Below are 17,479 nucleotides of genomic sequence, written 5' to 3'. Positions count from 1 at the left end.
GAGACAGAATCCCAAGCACTGTCCATGCTGTCAGCACAGAGCACAACACGGGGCTTGATCCTTTGGATGGTGAGATCATGTCCTGAGCCAAAATCAAGAGTTGGCCATTTAACCATCTGGGCCACCCAGGCATTTTTTCCTAATTTGCATTTTTTTCCTAATGTGCAAAAGCCCATAACCAAGTTCCATGCTTGCACCAAAAAGGATCTTTGAGAAGGTATAGGTAATGGCATAGGGTATAAGTGTACTCTGAAATTTGTCATATTAAAAGTTGAGTAGTGAAGACTTTCCTCTTTTGTGAGCACTGCAGTTTTTATAGTGCTGTGTTTAGATACTGATCTATAGCAGGACTGTTTTTTTTGCTGTGAAATAGGAATCTTTCTCCCCCCATCTATTCCAGTTTCGGGTTCTAATAATTGAGATCTGGGCTGTTTTAAGAGTTGAGGATGAGAGGAAGGTAGTTCCCGGAAGATGCTGAAGTATCTAATTTGGCTTGGCCTTTGATCCATTATAGACCTGTCTCTGCACAACCACCTAACCGAGGGAGATGGGGTTAGGATTTGGGAAACTGTTTCACTCCACCTGCTTTCTGACCTTCTGACTTTGTTCTAGATGCCTCATGAATCAACGGTGGAACATACACATGTAGATATTAATGAGATGGAGTCCCCTCTTGCTACCCGGAACCGCACATCAGTTGATTTCAAAGATACTGATTACAAGCGGCACCAGTTGACCCGGTCGATTAGTGAAATTAAACCCCCCAACCTCTTCCCACTGGCCCCCCAGGAAATTACACACTGCCATGATGAAGATGATGATGAAGAGGAGGAAGAAGAGGAAGAATAAGGAGGAAAACCAAAACTGAGCATCCATTAAACACGTTTTGGCAGGACTTCCAGAAGCAAAGGATATCCCTGTTTGCGTTCTAGTGGTGGGTGGGGGAGCTCCATCGAAGGTACATGTGCGAAGTTTCTGAAGACCTTAAGATATTCTAATCATAGAGAGATACTTTTTAGTAGTTTTGTTTGTCTGCACTCTGCAGATGGTTCACGATTGTAATGGAGTCTGTATTGGAAGAAAGCAAGGGTAAAGCCGGGCTGAACTGCATGCAGAAGGCTCCATTGTGGCTTGTGACACCATTTCCTTGTCTGGTTTCATCCTCAGTATATATTGGATATACCAGGGCTAGTGAAGAGTATCCGAGTGGAACGAAGAGGTGATCTGAAAATGATATTTTACAAATTGTGCTCTTACTCCAAAGTCCATCCTGAAATTTTCAGTGCATTACACAGTATTGTATGTCAGTGGAGAAATATATTGTTTCCATTACCAAATGCGGTCTTCTGTTAAGGTCAAGGTTCCGTTTACAAGCTTTGAAGTGTCCTCAGTGCCTGGGGGCAGACTGCAGGCTTCAGTGGTCTTGCACAAGTGTTTGGTTTGCTATAGGGCTTGCCTGGAATGCACTGCAGTGATTCTGTCTTGAAGTAAAAGTCTTCATCTAATCTTACATTTTTTTGATAGTAGAAATGCTTGTTATCCAGAAGCGGTCTTTTTCTCATCTGGAGTGAATCTAGAGAAAGAATTCAGCTGAAAGAGGACAAAGGAGCAAGCCCCGTGAAAGAGCATAACTGAGTAAAGTCATTAGCGTGGGCCAGTGTGGCTCGTGCCGCCCAGACTTCCTGCCTTCCCTGTCCTCTAGAGTGGACTGTATTCCACAGTCAAGCATGAGAGGATGGGAAGAGGGTTCTATCGGTCAGAACCTTACTAAAGCAGAGGGCACAATCATGTGAATAAATGCACTTCAGAATCCCAAGAGAAATCACTTGTTATTTTGAACAAGAAGGGATTGTTACTGTGTCCTAGAGGGTACCGGGCTGCCTCGCCGTCGGCAGAGTGGCTATAGCAGTTTGAATAGTGCAGACTTTCCCTTTAACCTTTATATATTCCTTCCATTCTTCCTGGTGAACACAGAAGGTAGATTAGTTGCTGTAGAATTCAATAAAGTATATTTGTAATACTGACTTTGACCCCTTCCTGTAGCACAACTTTAATAACCGTTGGTCTTTAGGTGGGTGTAGGTTTGGCTAGTGCCATCAATTTGACATTCTTCTACAGGAAGGTACAGTATAGCATGATTGATGGCTAAATTTATAGCACTTAAATAGTCCTCAAAACTTTTTCATGTCAAGTTTTTTAGTACAGGACTATGAGGTGAGGCTTTCTAAAAATTATTTGATAGGCAGGGAACACAGTTCAGTAATAACATAGCCAAGACCATGTTATATCACCACTTTCAGGATACATGGTCTATATATGAAGTCATGCCAAGAAACTTTCTAACTGGTATCTACTAGGAATATACGCTACTTTAACAGTGATTGGGTTACAAATGCTGTTGCAAATAGCAGTTAAATGCTGTCCCCATTTAAAATTTTAGAGAGTGTGTTTGTGGTCACCCCAGCTATTAGTTACTCTCATTCAAGTGGAGCTAGTGCCCAGTTTGGCACAGTCTTATATTTGCTCAAAGCCAAATAATATTTAAGTGGCTACAGCTGCAGAGCTAACTTATAATGGTACATTTACATATTTTCCCTTTTAAAGCAAGGACCATTATGATCACTTTGCTTTAATTTACCACACTTTTGGTATTGTGTTATTCACATAAGATCTTACCTGTGTAAGAGTTTCTAAAAGTCAGATATCTGACAGTGGGTCCAAAGATCAAAAAGGAAGAAACACAATTGGAAGAAGAATTCCACTGCTGATCAGAGCTTTCTTCAAGGACCAGCAAAACCTATCTTGAAGAGCCAGGATTCCATAAGCATAGAAGACGCAGAACAGAGTGTTTAGGTGGTCCATGGGCAGACACTCAGAGTAGGTAGAATTGAGCTTGCTAAAACACGAATGTGAGTTTCGCTGTTGCCAATAGTTAAGGAGACTGAACTTAATGTTTTTGTTGTTTTTTAAACCTGAGGCATGTTACACGGTGAGAACACAGTTCTCCCAACTCTTCAAAATCTCTTCCCTGGGTATTTGAAAAGCACCAGACGCCCTTTATTGGGTGCTAGACTGAACTTTCAATCTTGGGGCATGTACAGGGTTGACAGGGCCCCTGGCACACCCAGCAGCTAGGTGCGGGTACAGCAGACCCCAGCCCTGCTGGGTTCCCTTTTAAGAGGACTTGCCCCCTACATTCATCTCTATGGTGTTTCAACCTTAGATTTTCTCCTCCCATAAGCATAGTTCTGCTGAGACCTAAAATAAGAAAGCAAGCCCTTCAAGCCACCCTTCCCAAGTTATGATTGGAGCTACAAATCCTTGGTCCCGTTACTGTTTTTAAGCAACTACTTTAAAAAGCCACTTGCAGTGACATGTCAGACTTAAAAGTACTTTGTTCATGTTTAGATACTTCTAAGTCAGATTTATTTATTTAAGAAATATTTTGTCAACAACTTTAAAGCCCTGCAATTTTTCCAAGGCTGACAGAGCATTTAAAAATACTCGTACTCACCACAAATAGCCTGAGACAAACAAGTGCATATCTAAGTCTGCATTAAGGGTGGGAGCTTTGTACACATTCCGTGTGATGGAAACTATTTAACCTTTCCTTGATGGTGGGAAAAACGGTAACTGTGGCCCAGCTATCGCCATATAGTCCATGGCCCAATTCCTCGCTTGGTTTTGAAGCTTATACCTCAATATTTAGGTTTCTCATGACATTTTTTTTTTTTTTTTTTTTTGGTGACTAGAGCATAGGGCACTTAAAATCTTTCCTCAAATGGAACATTTCAAATGATACGCAACTTGGAAAGGACCTTAGAATGAAATTTCTACCATGGAGGTACCTGAGCAGCCCTAAAAATAAAAGAAAAACGATACACTACCATCCAACAGCAGAGAGGCCATGTACAGCACCTGGGAAGCAGAGCCAGGTGACTTGTAACCCACATCGTCCATCCTGCACCTCCACTAACATGAACCGGCATTTCACACTGTTCCTACCGCTGAGTATGTGCAAATAGCAGAAAGCAAATCCTCTTAAAAAAAAAACAAAAAACAGCATTCACTTACAGAATGAACAAGGCAGCTTTTCCTAGCAATCTCACCCATTTTTTCCCTATTGTCAGACACAGTATCTTCATCCCAAAGCCACAGCAGTCTTATTCCAACAAGGATAACACAATTTCAAAAATAAAATAGTGTTTTAAAGTTCCACTGAAGAGGTTTAACGCAAAAAGTACTCCCAATTGAACACATATCTCAAGCTTGCTGTTACTCTAAGTAGTTTATATTTTCTCTTTTTTTAATGTTTATTTTTGAGAGTGTGCACGCCAGAGTGGGGCAGGGGAAGAGAGAGGGGGGCACAGAGGGGGAACAGAAACTGAAGTGGGCTCTGTGCTGACAGCAGAGATCCCAGCGTGGGGCTTGGACCCACCAACCATGCTGAGCCAAAGTCAGACGCTTAACCAACAGAGCCACCCAGGTGCCCCAGTAATTTGTATTTTCTAATTTAAACCAGTTTTTGGTCTAGTCTATTTCTTCCTACAGAGATACCTTTGCTTCATTTTATTACTAGAAAAAAGGTGGATTAGGGGCGCCTGGGTGGCGCAGTCGGTTAAGCGTCCGACTTCAGCCAGGTCACGATCTCGCGGTCCGTGAGTTCGAGCCCCGCGTCCGGCTCTGGGCTGATGGCTCAGAGCCTGGAGCCTGCTTCCGATTCTGTGTCTCCCTCTCTCTCTGCCCCTCCCCCGTTCATGCTCTGTCTCTCTCTGTCCCAAAAAAATAAACGTTAAAAAAAAATTAAAAAAAAAAAAAAAGTGGATTAGATTTCCTCATGAATCCTATCAGGTACAAATAGGTCCCCAAATGGTCTGCTCTCCCATTAAGCTCTTCCCAAAGCCATGTCTGGTTAGTGCTGTAGACAAGTCCTGAAGAGGCCAGGCCAAGATAAACCTCACCACGTGCACTGGAGCCCAAGCAACTGAGCGCACTTTCTCTCCAGGAAAGGCAGCACTAGTCCTGAGTCTCAGAAGTTCCTGAGATAGTTGGAAAGATTTGCCAAGCAAACCTTTCAACGCTAAAAAAAAGATGCTTATTGTCCAATTTTTTGAGAGGGTTCTCACCAGAGGTCATCTTTGACTTGTGGGTAGGGCTATTTTGAAGCAAGTAATTTCATTATTGGACCCACTGCCCTCAAGTCAATGATGTAGCAGAATTGTAGCAGGGAAGCTGGCTCAATCTAAATATCCCCATCCTGTGCTGGCCTACTGTGTGAGCACTCCACAGTCATGAGCACCCCAGCAGGAAAAGCAGTTCGATGAAGAACTCCAGCAGCTGATTCCCCCTTGCACCCTTAGGCCTCGCAGTCATCCACCAAGGGAGATGGCATGCTAACAGAATATCCCAGAGAAAGGGCCCTATGAACCATTCCTTTGCTCTGGGACATGTCAGTATGAGCAGAAATGGGAGGATGTTGGGTGGAAAAGGATGGAACAGTCTTAGAAAGCAAGAGCTTATTAGGCATCTAGTAGGATTCAACCTTTGGCTTTAAAGAATCGCTATCGAATTACTTCTAAAAAGTACAAAAGAAGTTTTCAGAAATCAACTCCAGGTTATGAAAAGGTCATTCAGTTTGTACCACTTTCTCTGCAAGCCCCTCTGGTCACGATCTCTGCCTCAGAAGTACTAAGTTGAGAAAAAGGGCTGGGCGGCACAATTTGTTTTATGAACTAGAAACCCCAGAGCTTTCTTCATGGTAAAGCTTAGTAATGAACTGACAGGTACCCCATGGATGCCGAGGGAAAGCTTAGGAAAATCACCTCTACTTTTATTGGAGAATTTCCTGATTTGAGCTCAGGACTCATCTAGACAAAGTAAAGCAGGAAAAACTAAGCAAAACAGCCAAGTGGGAGTTGCTATTTTGGAGAGAGAATTCCTTCCCCAGCCTCCCTTAGTGCTTTCTTCTCTGCTTCTAAGGAAAGAAAACAGGCTCCCAAGAAGGTAACACTTTGCTAGAATATAGGTCTACTCTGTTCTACTTTCCCGAAGTTGGGGGTGATGACTCTGGAAGGGAACATGGTGATTAGGTCAGGCATGTTCCAAAGCCAGTCTTGCCAGCAGCCCTTCACTGAAAAGTCTCCGTCCACAGGGCAAGTGTAAGTAAGGGGCCAGTCACCAAGAGGCTCAATTCTCAGAGCATGATCCTCTTTGGATTGTAAAATAAATAAAGGCTAGGAGTGGAGGAAAAATGGATTCCAGAAAGATGTGATCCAAGAATAAGCCACAGAGGGGCAGTGAGCCTCGACCAGAAGAGTTGCAGGGTCTGGTCACGTATGAGTGAGGAGGAGGATTAAGAAGAAACACAGAAGACTTGAAAAGCAGTGGTGGTGGAAGAGGAATGTGGGCCCCAACACTGGGTTATTAGGGAAGGTGGATGCCTACCGCATCCTGAAGAGCATCTGAACGCGACTCCTGCACTCAGGCCTGACCTTTTTAACTTGAGAGTGAACCATCTGTGCAGGCTACCACCTTTCTCCTAGCCTTTGCAGAGCAGAGGACCTACAGAGCCGTTTTCATCTTCAAGAGCCAGCGGAGAGGCTTGAAGGAGGCCTCTGGTCTTGCCTAGGAAAAAACAGCTTGGACACTTGCCCAGCTGAACTGTGTGTTGTTCGAGCAGCAAATGTCGGGCAATTTGAGTGAATCAACAGGGGACAGACTACAACCTTTGCAAAGGAGAACCTTCCCTCCCCGCCCTCCCCACCCCCACCCCGGAACCTGTGGGACCAGACTGTGGTAGAGGTGGAGGCCCACTTCTGGTATCTCTCTCTTTTAACATAAGACTTCGTGGTATGTGTCCAACGGAAATGCCCTGCTGTGTTGCCATGCTGACAACCAATCCCAGCTTTCCCACCAGGACAGCGATGCTATTGGGCAGGGGACCGAGGTTGGTGTTGCATAGATGAAAGGGGAAAGAGGGAACACACATCCGCTGGAAGGGTGAACAGAAAATCATCATTTATCTAAATAGAATAATAGAAATGAACAAAAACTTTTTAAAACAATCACAAAATTTACAAATAAATTGGTACAAAATAAATAGGAGAGATTGTAAATCTACAACATCATGTGAATTATAAAATGCATTCATTATGACAATCAGCTCATGAAACCTATACACGTCATTTGTGCTTCTTTAGGTTTATGTACACAGCTCTCAATACTGTGCTTGGAAAACTTCACTGCTGAAAAGCATGAAATGTACACTATGACACAGTAAAGGCTGAGGAGGGTGAAAATCAAACACAAAGCAGGGTCTTATTTGAGGGCCAAGGCAATACTGGCATTGGGCCTCAAAACCAAGAAAAGGCATATTAGAAGCCCAGATGGGCAGGCAGCTTCCATGGTCCAGAGAGATGGATTCTGCAATCCAAGGTGGGAAATGGCCAGTTTGCCAACCTGGCTTGGGAGGGTGGGAGTGAGGAAGGACACTCTGGTCTCACAGCCATGCTACATACCATCAATTGCATACAGAATAGACCCAGTCACCAGAACCTCAAGTATTTCATGGAGGTACTTGGGAGCCCTGCCTCCATCATCATCCCAAACATTAATCCAGCAGGAGTAGTGGTGGGCCGGATGAAAGGGGCCAGGATGCTAGGGTCAACGTTAAGAGCAGCAACCTCTTTATGACAAAAACAAACAAAACCACTGCCTTCTCACCCACTTTAAGGGACAACAGAACCCTAGGCTCCATGGATGAGGGGCTCTAGGAAATGTCTTAGTCACAGACAATGTACTAACAGTAGAGGCATATGTACATAATAAATAATAATATAAAATAAAGCATATACATTTGTAGATTTAAAGGACTCCAGAAACAAGAGAAGTCAATGGACTGATATACTCCACCTTCACAGTAGACTCCAGATATGGAATCATGAATCAGAAGCTAGGATGGGGCTCTCTGGGGAATCAAAGTCCTGATGCCTTATTCTTTCCCACTCCCTTCTGCTCTGGGAGCCTGAGACCAGCTGTGTATACCAAGGGGCCTGGGCCTCCAACACAAAGGGAAGGCAGCCAAGCCCCACCAGGTCCATGTGGTGAACCTGAAGAAGAATCTGGCCCCAAAAGAATCACTTCCCAAGTGACTCCATATTGGTCAGATGGGGATAAATGCCAGAAGATCCCCTGCCAAGTGAGGCAAGTCATTCTTCCAGTGTATGTTTAATACCCCAACAGGTATTCAAACTCAAAGACGTGTACTCATTCAAGTCTTTCTGATAGTATGTGTTGGAGCTGTGTACATAAAAACCTTGGTATACAGATTCCTAGAACTTTACTCTCTTGCTACTAGAACCTTTGTTCCTGTGTTGCTTCAAGTACAGCCTGGTATTTCCCATCAAAGGATATTTACAACGGTTCTAGTGAAATTACGTCGGTGGCTCTAGCATATGCAGACAGAAAGCTGAGCCAACCACAAAGGTCTAAGAAGCCAAGAAAGTCCCTGGCCCAAGATGGCACGAGAAAAGTTCCAAGCTCTGCAGTTGCTGCGAATTCCCATCATCTCCTTCCGTCCCTAGGGCTGACCAGGGGCCCTGGAGCCTTCAGACACGGCAGAAGGAAAACCAGCAAGTAAGCATTCACTGCAGGGAGAATGTCTGCAGGTGGTAGAGGAAGAAGGTCCACTGCCGCAGCCTTGAGGGACAGTGACATCAGCAGGCTTGGCAAAGGTGCACCACTCACCCTCAAATGAGGCAAAGGAACCTCATTTTAGAGTTCTCTGAACTCATCTCTCTTATCAGCCCACTTGAATACAAAAGAAATACGAAAAGATAAAGATTTGTAAATGGCCCTGAGATAATAAAAATCCACTGAGTACGTTGCTCCTTGATAAATTTACATCGGAAAGTTTCTGAATCACCCTAAACCACATACCTACTGAGTTCCCCAAATCTCTCCTACGTCTGGATTAACCTGTAACTCACCCAGATGTCCTTCCTTGCTGGACAGAAGCACCACCAGCCTGGAGCCTAGAGTAGAACCAAACCTGACCCAGGAACTGCATCCTGAGAAATGGAGCACTTGTACCCCAGAAGCCTCTGCACCTTGAACTGCCAGCTCAGTCAACCCCCACCCCACCCCCCCACCCCCCTGCCCACAAGAAAACTCTGTCCTGGGGTCAAAAGTTGACAGGGAAGTTGTTCCCGCTGCCCATGCCACCAGAGAACTTGGGTCGTGTGATGTGTGCCAAGCCAATCCTCCCTGGAAGCTTCTTGTTTGGTAAGCACCCTTCCTTTGCCAGCCCAGGGGTCTTTTGTTGGGGAGCACCCCTGGGAAACACTGCAGGAATCTTGGGCTCCTGGGCCAGGAAAGATGAAAAGGGCCACAGATCCCTGGCTGGTTTTCAGGATTGGGGTTTGTTCTTATTTCTGACCAGCCAGGACAAAGGCTCAATCAGCCAGGGCCTTACTTAGGTCTGCTCCACAACCCAAGAGAATTTGAGGGCAGAAGTTCACAGTCCCCGCATAGCCCCAATTCCTGTTAACTTCAATTCCTAGATAAAATGCAATCCTACTTGTATCTACCACTATTTTCCTTGACTTGGAAAAGCTGGTCCTTTAGTCATATGGTACTGGGGATAGCACAGGTAAATATATTCACAGTTAATGTTCCATACTAGTGTGAAGTTCTGCATTCAGCCTTTGCACAGACGTTCCTTAAAGTAACGTCAGATAATAGCAAGATGCCTTATTTCCTCCCACTTGGAGAAGCCAATCATGTCAGCATGGGCACTGAGCTCTCTCCTGTTAAGTGAGGTGAGGAAGGAGGGAAGGACAAAGTAGAATGCCCTTTGAAATGTGAATTATGTAAGAAGCAAGGCTTAAACTAGTTGACTAGCATCCCAGTATCCATGTGCGAATCTTAACATTATGTTTTCCTGAAAATTTAAATATATAATTTTAGACTCGCCTGATGAATGTGGAACAGAGAGAAATAAAGGGAAAGAACGTGTAAGGCAGTAGGAAATGCGTATACACACACACACACACACACACACACACACACACACACACCCCTCTTATGTATAAAGCCAAAGCAGACGGTCTTGGGAACATCTGGATACTAGGGATCCAGTTTCAGATGGAACATTTGAGATGCTACAGTGGCTCAGAGCAGGAGGAGGCCCTGTCTGGTCCCACAGAGCCAGGGCCCAAAGCAGGGGCCACGGAAGCCACTAGGGAGAGGCCCTGGGTCTGACAACGAGAGCTCCAGCAGCATTGAGGACACCAGGACCTGTGTCTGCTCCACAGCCCACTCTCTTCCACGCTTACAAAGCCAGCAGCCCCAGTAAAAGATGGTCTACTGGTGGTGCTAAGAACTGACTACTGTACGTGGGGATCTCAAGTATTTGATGGGCTTTCTCTGCCAGACTCGTTGACTTTATACATGTAACTGCATAGAACTTCTAAGCTAAAATCATTCCACTGCCCAGAGAAGCAATGAGCCAGCATTTCTCCTTCAACAGCCTAAAGTTAGTTTCCAGAGGCAAAGTGGGGCCTGGAAGAGGAATCTGATCGCTCATGACACTGTGTGTTACTGGAAGGGTCTTGAGCTTTTCCCAAAGCAGATGGAACTAGAGCCAGGAATTATTTTGGATTCCCTGTTGTTACAGAATAATGGGAATAATCAAAGGTAAAGAGTGGCTTACAGAAAAGAAGTGCAAACTTGGGAGGCTAAAATTTCATCCTCTAGAAGCCCCCACTGCAAAGCCACCCCTGCCAGCACTTTACAGAGGACTTTTCAAACAGCCACCACACTGAGCAGGTATGACGGTGTTGAGAAGTTCTGTTTCTCTCTGAAGTCAAGGAGCTGGCAGCTGGAATCCCTTCTCTGTTCCCCGGACTCTCGCGGAGCTTTCGGGTTCACAGAGGAACAGTGGGGCTCTGAAAAAGATCCAACACATTAACTCAGATCCCAGGAGCTCCTTCCAGTAGCAAGGCACCCTGAGACGGGCCACGTGTGGCAAAGCAGATCAGTCGGCAGAGACTGAGGGGGCAGAGATCCTGAAAGCCAGAGGAGCCATGGCGTGGCAGGCCAGGCTCCACCAAACTACCAGGAAGGCAAGCGCAGTCCGGGCCCAGAGGACGGACGGCGTGGTTGTTGGGGGATCACCCCCACCCCCCCGTGCAAGACCCAGGTTTTACTTCCTTAGAGGGAACTCTCATTTCTGCGCACCCCATGGACAGTCCCAGTTCCCACACCACACTGGGGTTGTGTTTAGCCACATGCGTCTTAAGAAATGGCGATCTTTTAACTTGGATGGGTCTGTTTATAAAAGGGGACACTGACAGTGCAGGGCCCCACTCACATTAAGACAAAGTGGGGGCTCCATCCCGTGGTAGTAGGTTTGGTGCCAGCAGCGGGCCGCTTAGCCCCTTCGCAGGCCCCCCCCCGCCGCCGTGACCTCTGCCAGTTGAGGCCAGTACTTGCCTCACTGAGTGGCATGGCACCTGATGAGGAAGACACTGCAGGACCGACGTCCCAGAGGAAATACTGCGGGAAATGCGCATATGACACTAGAGCCCCAAACCGCTCACCAGGAGGCAAGCCCAGCAGGTGGCCGGTTATTGCACAACCACAGCTCCCACCCTCCCCAGAGCCCAACCTGGGGGGCGCGCTCCTACCTTGAGGAGGGAGAAGGAAACCGCCGCTTGGCCCGGGGCTTCCCTTCGTTCAGTGAGACCCCGCGGACAAAACGCTATCTTCTTGGCTAGTGACTAGAGGCAGCACGGAGTGGCAGCTCTACACGAGCACTGCCGTCAGTATGGATTCAACTCAGTGTACGAGCGTTGCCACCAAAATGCACACATCCCTCGGGTAACACTTAAAACAGATAAGATAGGTAAGAATTCAGTCACTCAAGAAATACCTCCTGACATTAATTTCACTACACGTGATGAATTTGGCATTAAAAGGCGGCGGACGCACACATGAAACAGCCGCAACACACATTTGGTTTCTGAATCCCTGTGCGGGGCCACGCTGTTCAGGCAGCCCTGGCCATACAGGCAGCCTCTCTGTTGTGGGCCGCATCTGAGGCGGGAGGCACCGAGGTCCTCAGGCGAGGGACACGGCCACTGCCCGGCCCCCCAGGGGCCCAGGGACAGAGGGGGAAGAGGGGCAGCTGGCTCCCTGGGAGCAGGGGTGGGGGCTGGCAGACCCCGAAGTTCCCTCCTTTAAACCCACGGGTCTAGAAGTGCCCTCAAGGCATGGCTGGAAGCCGACTCCTTTTCTGACCGTGACAGAGGTCCCAGTGGGAAGGGGAGGAGCTTGAACTCCACACCACATGATTACTCAAAAGCCCTGTGGAAGATTTCCATTTGGCATCTGTGTAGCAGCATCCTGGGTTAACAAGAGCGAGGACGGGGAGGTGGGTGACGGCGCTCGGTAAGCTGGGGAGAAGGCCTGGCTGGGCCGGAGAATCCAGGCTGTAGGAATGTCGGGGTGAAGTCACCTTGCCTCTTGCCAATGATAAACCATGGGTTTAAAATTCATTAACATTCATTTTGGTGATAAAAATTCCTTAGAGTAGGAGCAAAATCACATTCCAAGCAAATGTTAAACCTTTCTGAGGGGAAGGGACACGGTTAAACATTAACTTAAAACAACACTGAGCTCACAGAGGCGGCTGCAGGCCCCCCCGTGCAGGCTCCACCCCACAGTGGGACAGACGTGGCGGGTTGGCATCGACCGCTTTCTTCATTCATCCTTCAAGTTCCACAGCGACACCCGCTGGGTGCAGAGGAAGCGCACCCCTCCCTACGAGGGCTGAGGAGCAAGTCCATTCTGTGCGGGTCACATCATGGAGTCACAGCAGAGTTCAGACACAACAACGTAAAACTCTGCAAAAGACACTTTTTAAAAACATGATCTCTTAGGGGACAAAAAAATAATAAACCGCAACAATTTTCAACTTCATGCAAATTGAGGAAGGAGGAGAGTGAATAAGGAATAAAAGGTACAACTGAAAAAATAAACATGATTCTATTTGGGTGGAAGAGGCTCGTCTCCACCATCTCGGATGCCATGCCCTAGCTGTCGATCTCACACCTCTGGTCTCCAGTCCACCCTCACCGTTCTCCTCTGCTGCTTCCAGGAAGGGAACAAAGTCTTTGGTCTCAGGATGTTGCAGGACGCAGCACGGCACACAAGCTCACGCTAATGGGATTCACGGTCAGCTGGCCTGAGGCCTCGGGAGTGGGGGCGAGGGTTGGTGGGGGGGCGCCCTAGATGGCACCTTCGCTGTGCAGGCTGTGATTGGCCTTGTTGTGTGTCACACAGTTCTGTTCATTGAGCAGGTTGGCTGTCTCGTCTGGCAACCCGTCGTGCAGCTCCGTAAGAGTCAATTCAATTTTAGTGTTTTCACTGTCTGAAGACTGAGGAGTTTTGTCCATCCGGGATGCCATCAAGGCATTTTGGTATTGCTGTCTTGAGATCTGGGGGCCAGAAGATGGCACAAAAACAAACCAAGATAATGCTTATTTTCAGGCGCTCTTGTCTCGACATGGTAGGACACGTTAAAATCCCCCGAAAGGCCCCTCATAGTTTTTCTAGGGAAATACCATCCTTGAGTATAAACTGAGCCACTTTTAAAAGCTCAAGTTGACGCTGGAGAACAAATCAGTTTTTTACTGATAGAAGCTATTTCCAGATCTTTGTCTCAAAGCTTCACAGCGACTGGAAAATGGAGATAGGCTTCCAACAGCTAAAGCTGGCTTGTTCTTCACAAGACGTCTTTATTCCGGACTAAGAAAAGAACCCTGTCTCGGGGCAGAAGAGAAGCAGAGGATTCTTCCCGCCCCATCCCGTTAAGTCTTCAGAGTCTCTGATCTCAGCCCTTCCAGGGCCATCCAGAGTCACTGGGGTCAGAAGCTCATGAGGACGCACTGGAAAATGTGGATTCTGTTTCTCACCATCTCCAGCTCTCACTCCCTGAAAAAGGCACATCTGACTTGGCAGCTTTTGTGACAGAGCCAGGGAGGTACCTGTTTCCCCGGCCTAACCCCTGGGCACAGTAGCTGGAGGTGTAGGCAGTCCAAATGACAAAGGGAGAGCTCAGTGGCGGGGCCTGGGAAGCCAAACAACTCGCTGAGGAAGTTGGCCTCCAGTGGCCGGGCCCCGGCCCCAGCCCAGCCACTCTCCCTTCTCTTACCTTAACAAACTGAAGGTCAGAAAGGGCTCGCACGGAGTAGTCGGGGATGTAGACTTGAAGGAACGAAGAATTGAGCTGATTATTGCTGCTCCCCAGTGTCGGCGTTATCGCGTCAATCCGGTCACTTCGGCTGAGAGAGTCTGAGTGATTCAAGCCACATGGGCGAGGCGGCGACTTGTTTTCACCTGGAAAAGGAGAGGAAAGAAACCATAACCTTTTAAGCGAGGTAGATATAAGCAATAAAGTCAGCTCTTTATTTTCCAAATAAAAAAAAGTAGCAACTAACAGACCAGCTCAATGAACTTCTCCCAGACGCCTGAGCCATACCGCTCAGCATGTAGGGCCCTCCTACAACACGCTCCTGGCCTCCCGGCAACAAGGGGATCGCGCGGGTTAGCCTCTCAGCCCCATGTGCATGTGCGCGTGCGTGCGCGCGCGCGCACACACACACACACAGTCCTTCCCAAGGCTCTGACCGAGAAGACCCTGTGGCTACACACCTGTGTCAGGAGTGACCCTGAACCGCGCAGGCTGTGTGCCGATGAGGCCCAAGACACAGGAGCTCCCGGATGTAAAACACAGACCGTGCCAGAAGCAAAAGCAAAGGACTCTTGAGAACGTTTGTAAAATCAGTATGTGCTCGCAAGGGATCAGGACAGTTCCGTCTGCTCCTACCCCTCCACCAAACCTGTTATCCTGGTCTCTGACCTCAATAAAATTCCCACCACTCAGTCCAAGGATGTCTCAGGGTTTCAGGAATACCAGAAGACACCAAACCCTTAAAAGATTTTTTTTTTAATTTTTTTTTCAACGTTTATTTATTTTTGGGACAGAGAGAGACAGAGCATGAACGGGGGAGGGGCAGAGAGAGAGGGAGACACAGAATCGGAAACAGGCTCCAGGCTCTGAGCCATCAGCCCAGAGCCTGACGCGGGGCTCGAACTCACGGGCCGCGAGATCGTGACCTGGCTGGAGTCGGGCGCTTAACCGACTGCGCCACCCAGGCGCCCCAAACCCTTAAAAGATTTAAGGCAGCGTAGGTGCTGTGGGATTCTTCGATGACATGCACATTACTCATTCATTAAAATAAAGTGAAAGGAAATTCAGTGAGTCTAAGTGTTGCTGTTCGTAAAGGCAAGTTGACCGTAGCTTCTAACGTAAATTTCATTAAAAATAAAACCCACCTCCCGCCTTGTCAAAGCTTCCTCCGTGTTTGCTGTTCTAATCAAGTCATTCCACAAATGTTAAGTGGGTGTTCACAGCGGACAGGTCCTGACCTGCATAATGTCCACCTCCTCAGACTCAAGCGGCAGTCTCTCCCTCCGTGCTGTAGAGATCCCCCATCATCCCTCCACTACTTGAATGAGCCTTGAAAGCCTGAACATAGTTATGTTCCCCTTAAGCCTCTTCCTGTCCAGGCTAAATACTTTGATGTGTTTTATGACCCCTCAACCCCATCCTGACCACCATCTGAGATTCCACTCAGGAAACATCCCTCTTAAAATAGAACAACCACAGGGGCGCCTGGGTGGCTCAGCTGGTTGAGCATCTGACTTCGGCTCAGATCATGATCTCACAGTCTGTGAGTTCAAGCCCCGAGTTGGGCTCTGTGCTGACAGCTCGGTGTCTGGTCTGCTTCAGATTCTGCGTCTCCCTCTCTCTCTGCCCCTCCTCTGCTCATGCTGTCTCTCAAAAATAAATAAGCATTAAAGAATTTTTTTTTTTAATTGGACAACCACAACAAAACACGGTAAGTACTCAATGAACCTCAAATGGCAAGTTCACTTTCTCCTCAAATTTTCACAGCATGACTTTCCCTACAATTTTCTTGGCAGAACGATTTTCCATCGTCAGTCAAAACTAAACTCAGAGTGGCCACTCATCTGGTTGGTTCCACTTATCTTCTAAGAGAACAAGGCAAATTAATAATTTATCAGATGTTTTCTATTTAGCAGAAGGGATGACCCTTTGCTAAAGCCTCAGATTCCCTACCTATATGTAAAAGGCAGGTAATAATAGTCTCCACTTCCTAAAGTCTGATGGGGATTCAGAATGAAATAATAGGGGCGCCTGGGTGGCTCAGTCAGTTAAGTGTCTGACTTCAGCTCCATGATCAGGAGTTCAAGCCCTGCATCGGGCTCTCTGCTGCCAGCACAGAGCCCGCTCGGGATCCTCTGTCTCCTTCCCTCTCTACGCCTCCTCCCTTCCCCACTCTCTCTCTTAATCTCAAAAATAAATAAAAAGCTTTTTAAAAAATGAGATAATATGTAACATGCCTAGCACAGCATCTGACACCTAACAACCGATCCATAAGCCTAGTTAACATTGTTATATTTTCTGTTTGCTTCCCAGACCTCTCCACTACGTACCTACCCTGATGGCCAAGCCTTCCTGTATTTGTGAGGGCATCACCCAGGCTGAAAGATCCAACCGTTCTTTGAAACAAAGGATCCCACTGAATCCTTAAGCTTTAGTCCCACATCACCATTGCTACAGATAGTGCTTGCTTTTGTGTGTTACAGTTTAAAGGTCCAAAACCCAAAACATTTAAGGGGCACTTTGCTTATTGATCAGACTGTGTCAGGTAGATGTCAAGGGCCCTGTGCAGTATTTCTGAGTCTCCTATTCTCCTGAGGAGGATTACAGGCAAACTCTGGTTTCTCCAAGGTATCTATATTTCTAGTCAGTTTCCTCTCAACCCACCACCCTCTGTTTTTGTGAGATGAACCCCCTCCTTTGCAGCAACCCACTGCCTGGTGTCCTGGCCACAGTCTGGAGAAGCAGTGGGACCCCTTCTGCAGTAGCTTGGCAAGGACAGAGTGTGATTGGCCTTTCATCAACATGCAGTGAGAGAAATTATGGAAAGAGCCTAAATGTCCATCAACTGATGAATGGATAAAGAAATTGTGGTTTATATATACAATGGAGTACTACGTGGCAATGAGAAAGAATGAAATCTGGCCCTTTGTAGCAACGTGGATGGAACTGGAGAGTGTGATGCTAAGTGAAATAAGCCATACAGAGAAAGACAGATACCATATGTGTTCACTCTTATGTGGATCCTGAGAAACTTAACAGGAACCCATGGGGGAGAGGAAGGGGGGGGGAAAGAGAGGTTAGAGTGGGAGAGAGCCAAAGCATAAGAGACTCTTAAAAACTGAGAACAAACTGAGGGTTGATGGGGGGTGGGAGGGAGGAGAGGGTGGGTGATGGGTATTGAAGAGGGCACCTTTTGGGATGAGCACTGGGTGTTGTATGGAAACC

General features: G+C 47.1%; 2 protein-coding genes across 5 annotated transcripts in view; one reads left to right on the top strand and one right to left on the bottom strand.

Moving 5' to 3' along the window:
• The window catches only part of NT5C2 (5'-nucleotidase, cytosolic II), a 59,826-nt gene extending 57,802 nt beyond the window's left edge, over nt 1-2,024 (top strand). For all 4 annotated transcript variants that reach the window (XM_040486319.1, XM_040486317.1, XM_040486316.1 and 1 more), the window contains one exon: nt 613-2,024. In XM_040486319.1, coding sequence (XP_040342253.1) covers nt 613-849 — 237 coding nt within the window. In that variant the 3' untranslated portion in view covers nt 850-2,024. The remainder of the gene's footprint in view (nt 1-612) is intronic.
• A 4,970-nt stretch (nt 2,025-6,994) lies between these two features.
• Nucleotides 6,995-17,479, bottom strand: part of CNNM2 (cyclin and CBS domain divalent metal cation transport mediator 2) — a 150,348-nt gene continuing 139,863 nt past the window's right edge. Inside the window, 2 exon segments of the mRNA XM_040486314.1 lie at nt 6,995-13,499; nt 14,216-14,400. Of these exon segments, the coding sequence (XP_040342248.1) occupies nt 13,290-13,499; nt 14,216-14,400 (395 nt within the window). The 3' untranslated portion in view covers nt 6,995-13,289.

Source organism: Herpailurus yagouaroundi, unplaced genomic scaffold (genome assembly GCF_014898765.1).
Source record: "Herpailurus yagouaroundi ecotype Mexico unplaced genomic scaffold, PumYag 163, whole genome shotgun sequence".
NCBI lineage: Eukaryota > Metazoa > Chordata > Mammalia > Carnivora > Felidae > Herpailurus > Herpailurus yagouaroundi.
Note: the sequence above shows the minus strand (reverse complement) of the source record. Positions and strands in the feature narration are given on the sequence as shown.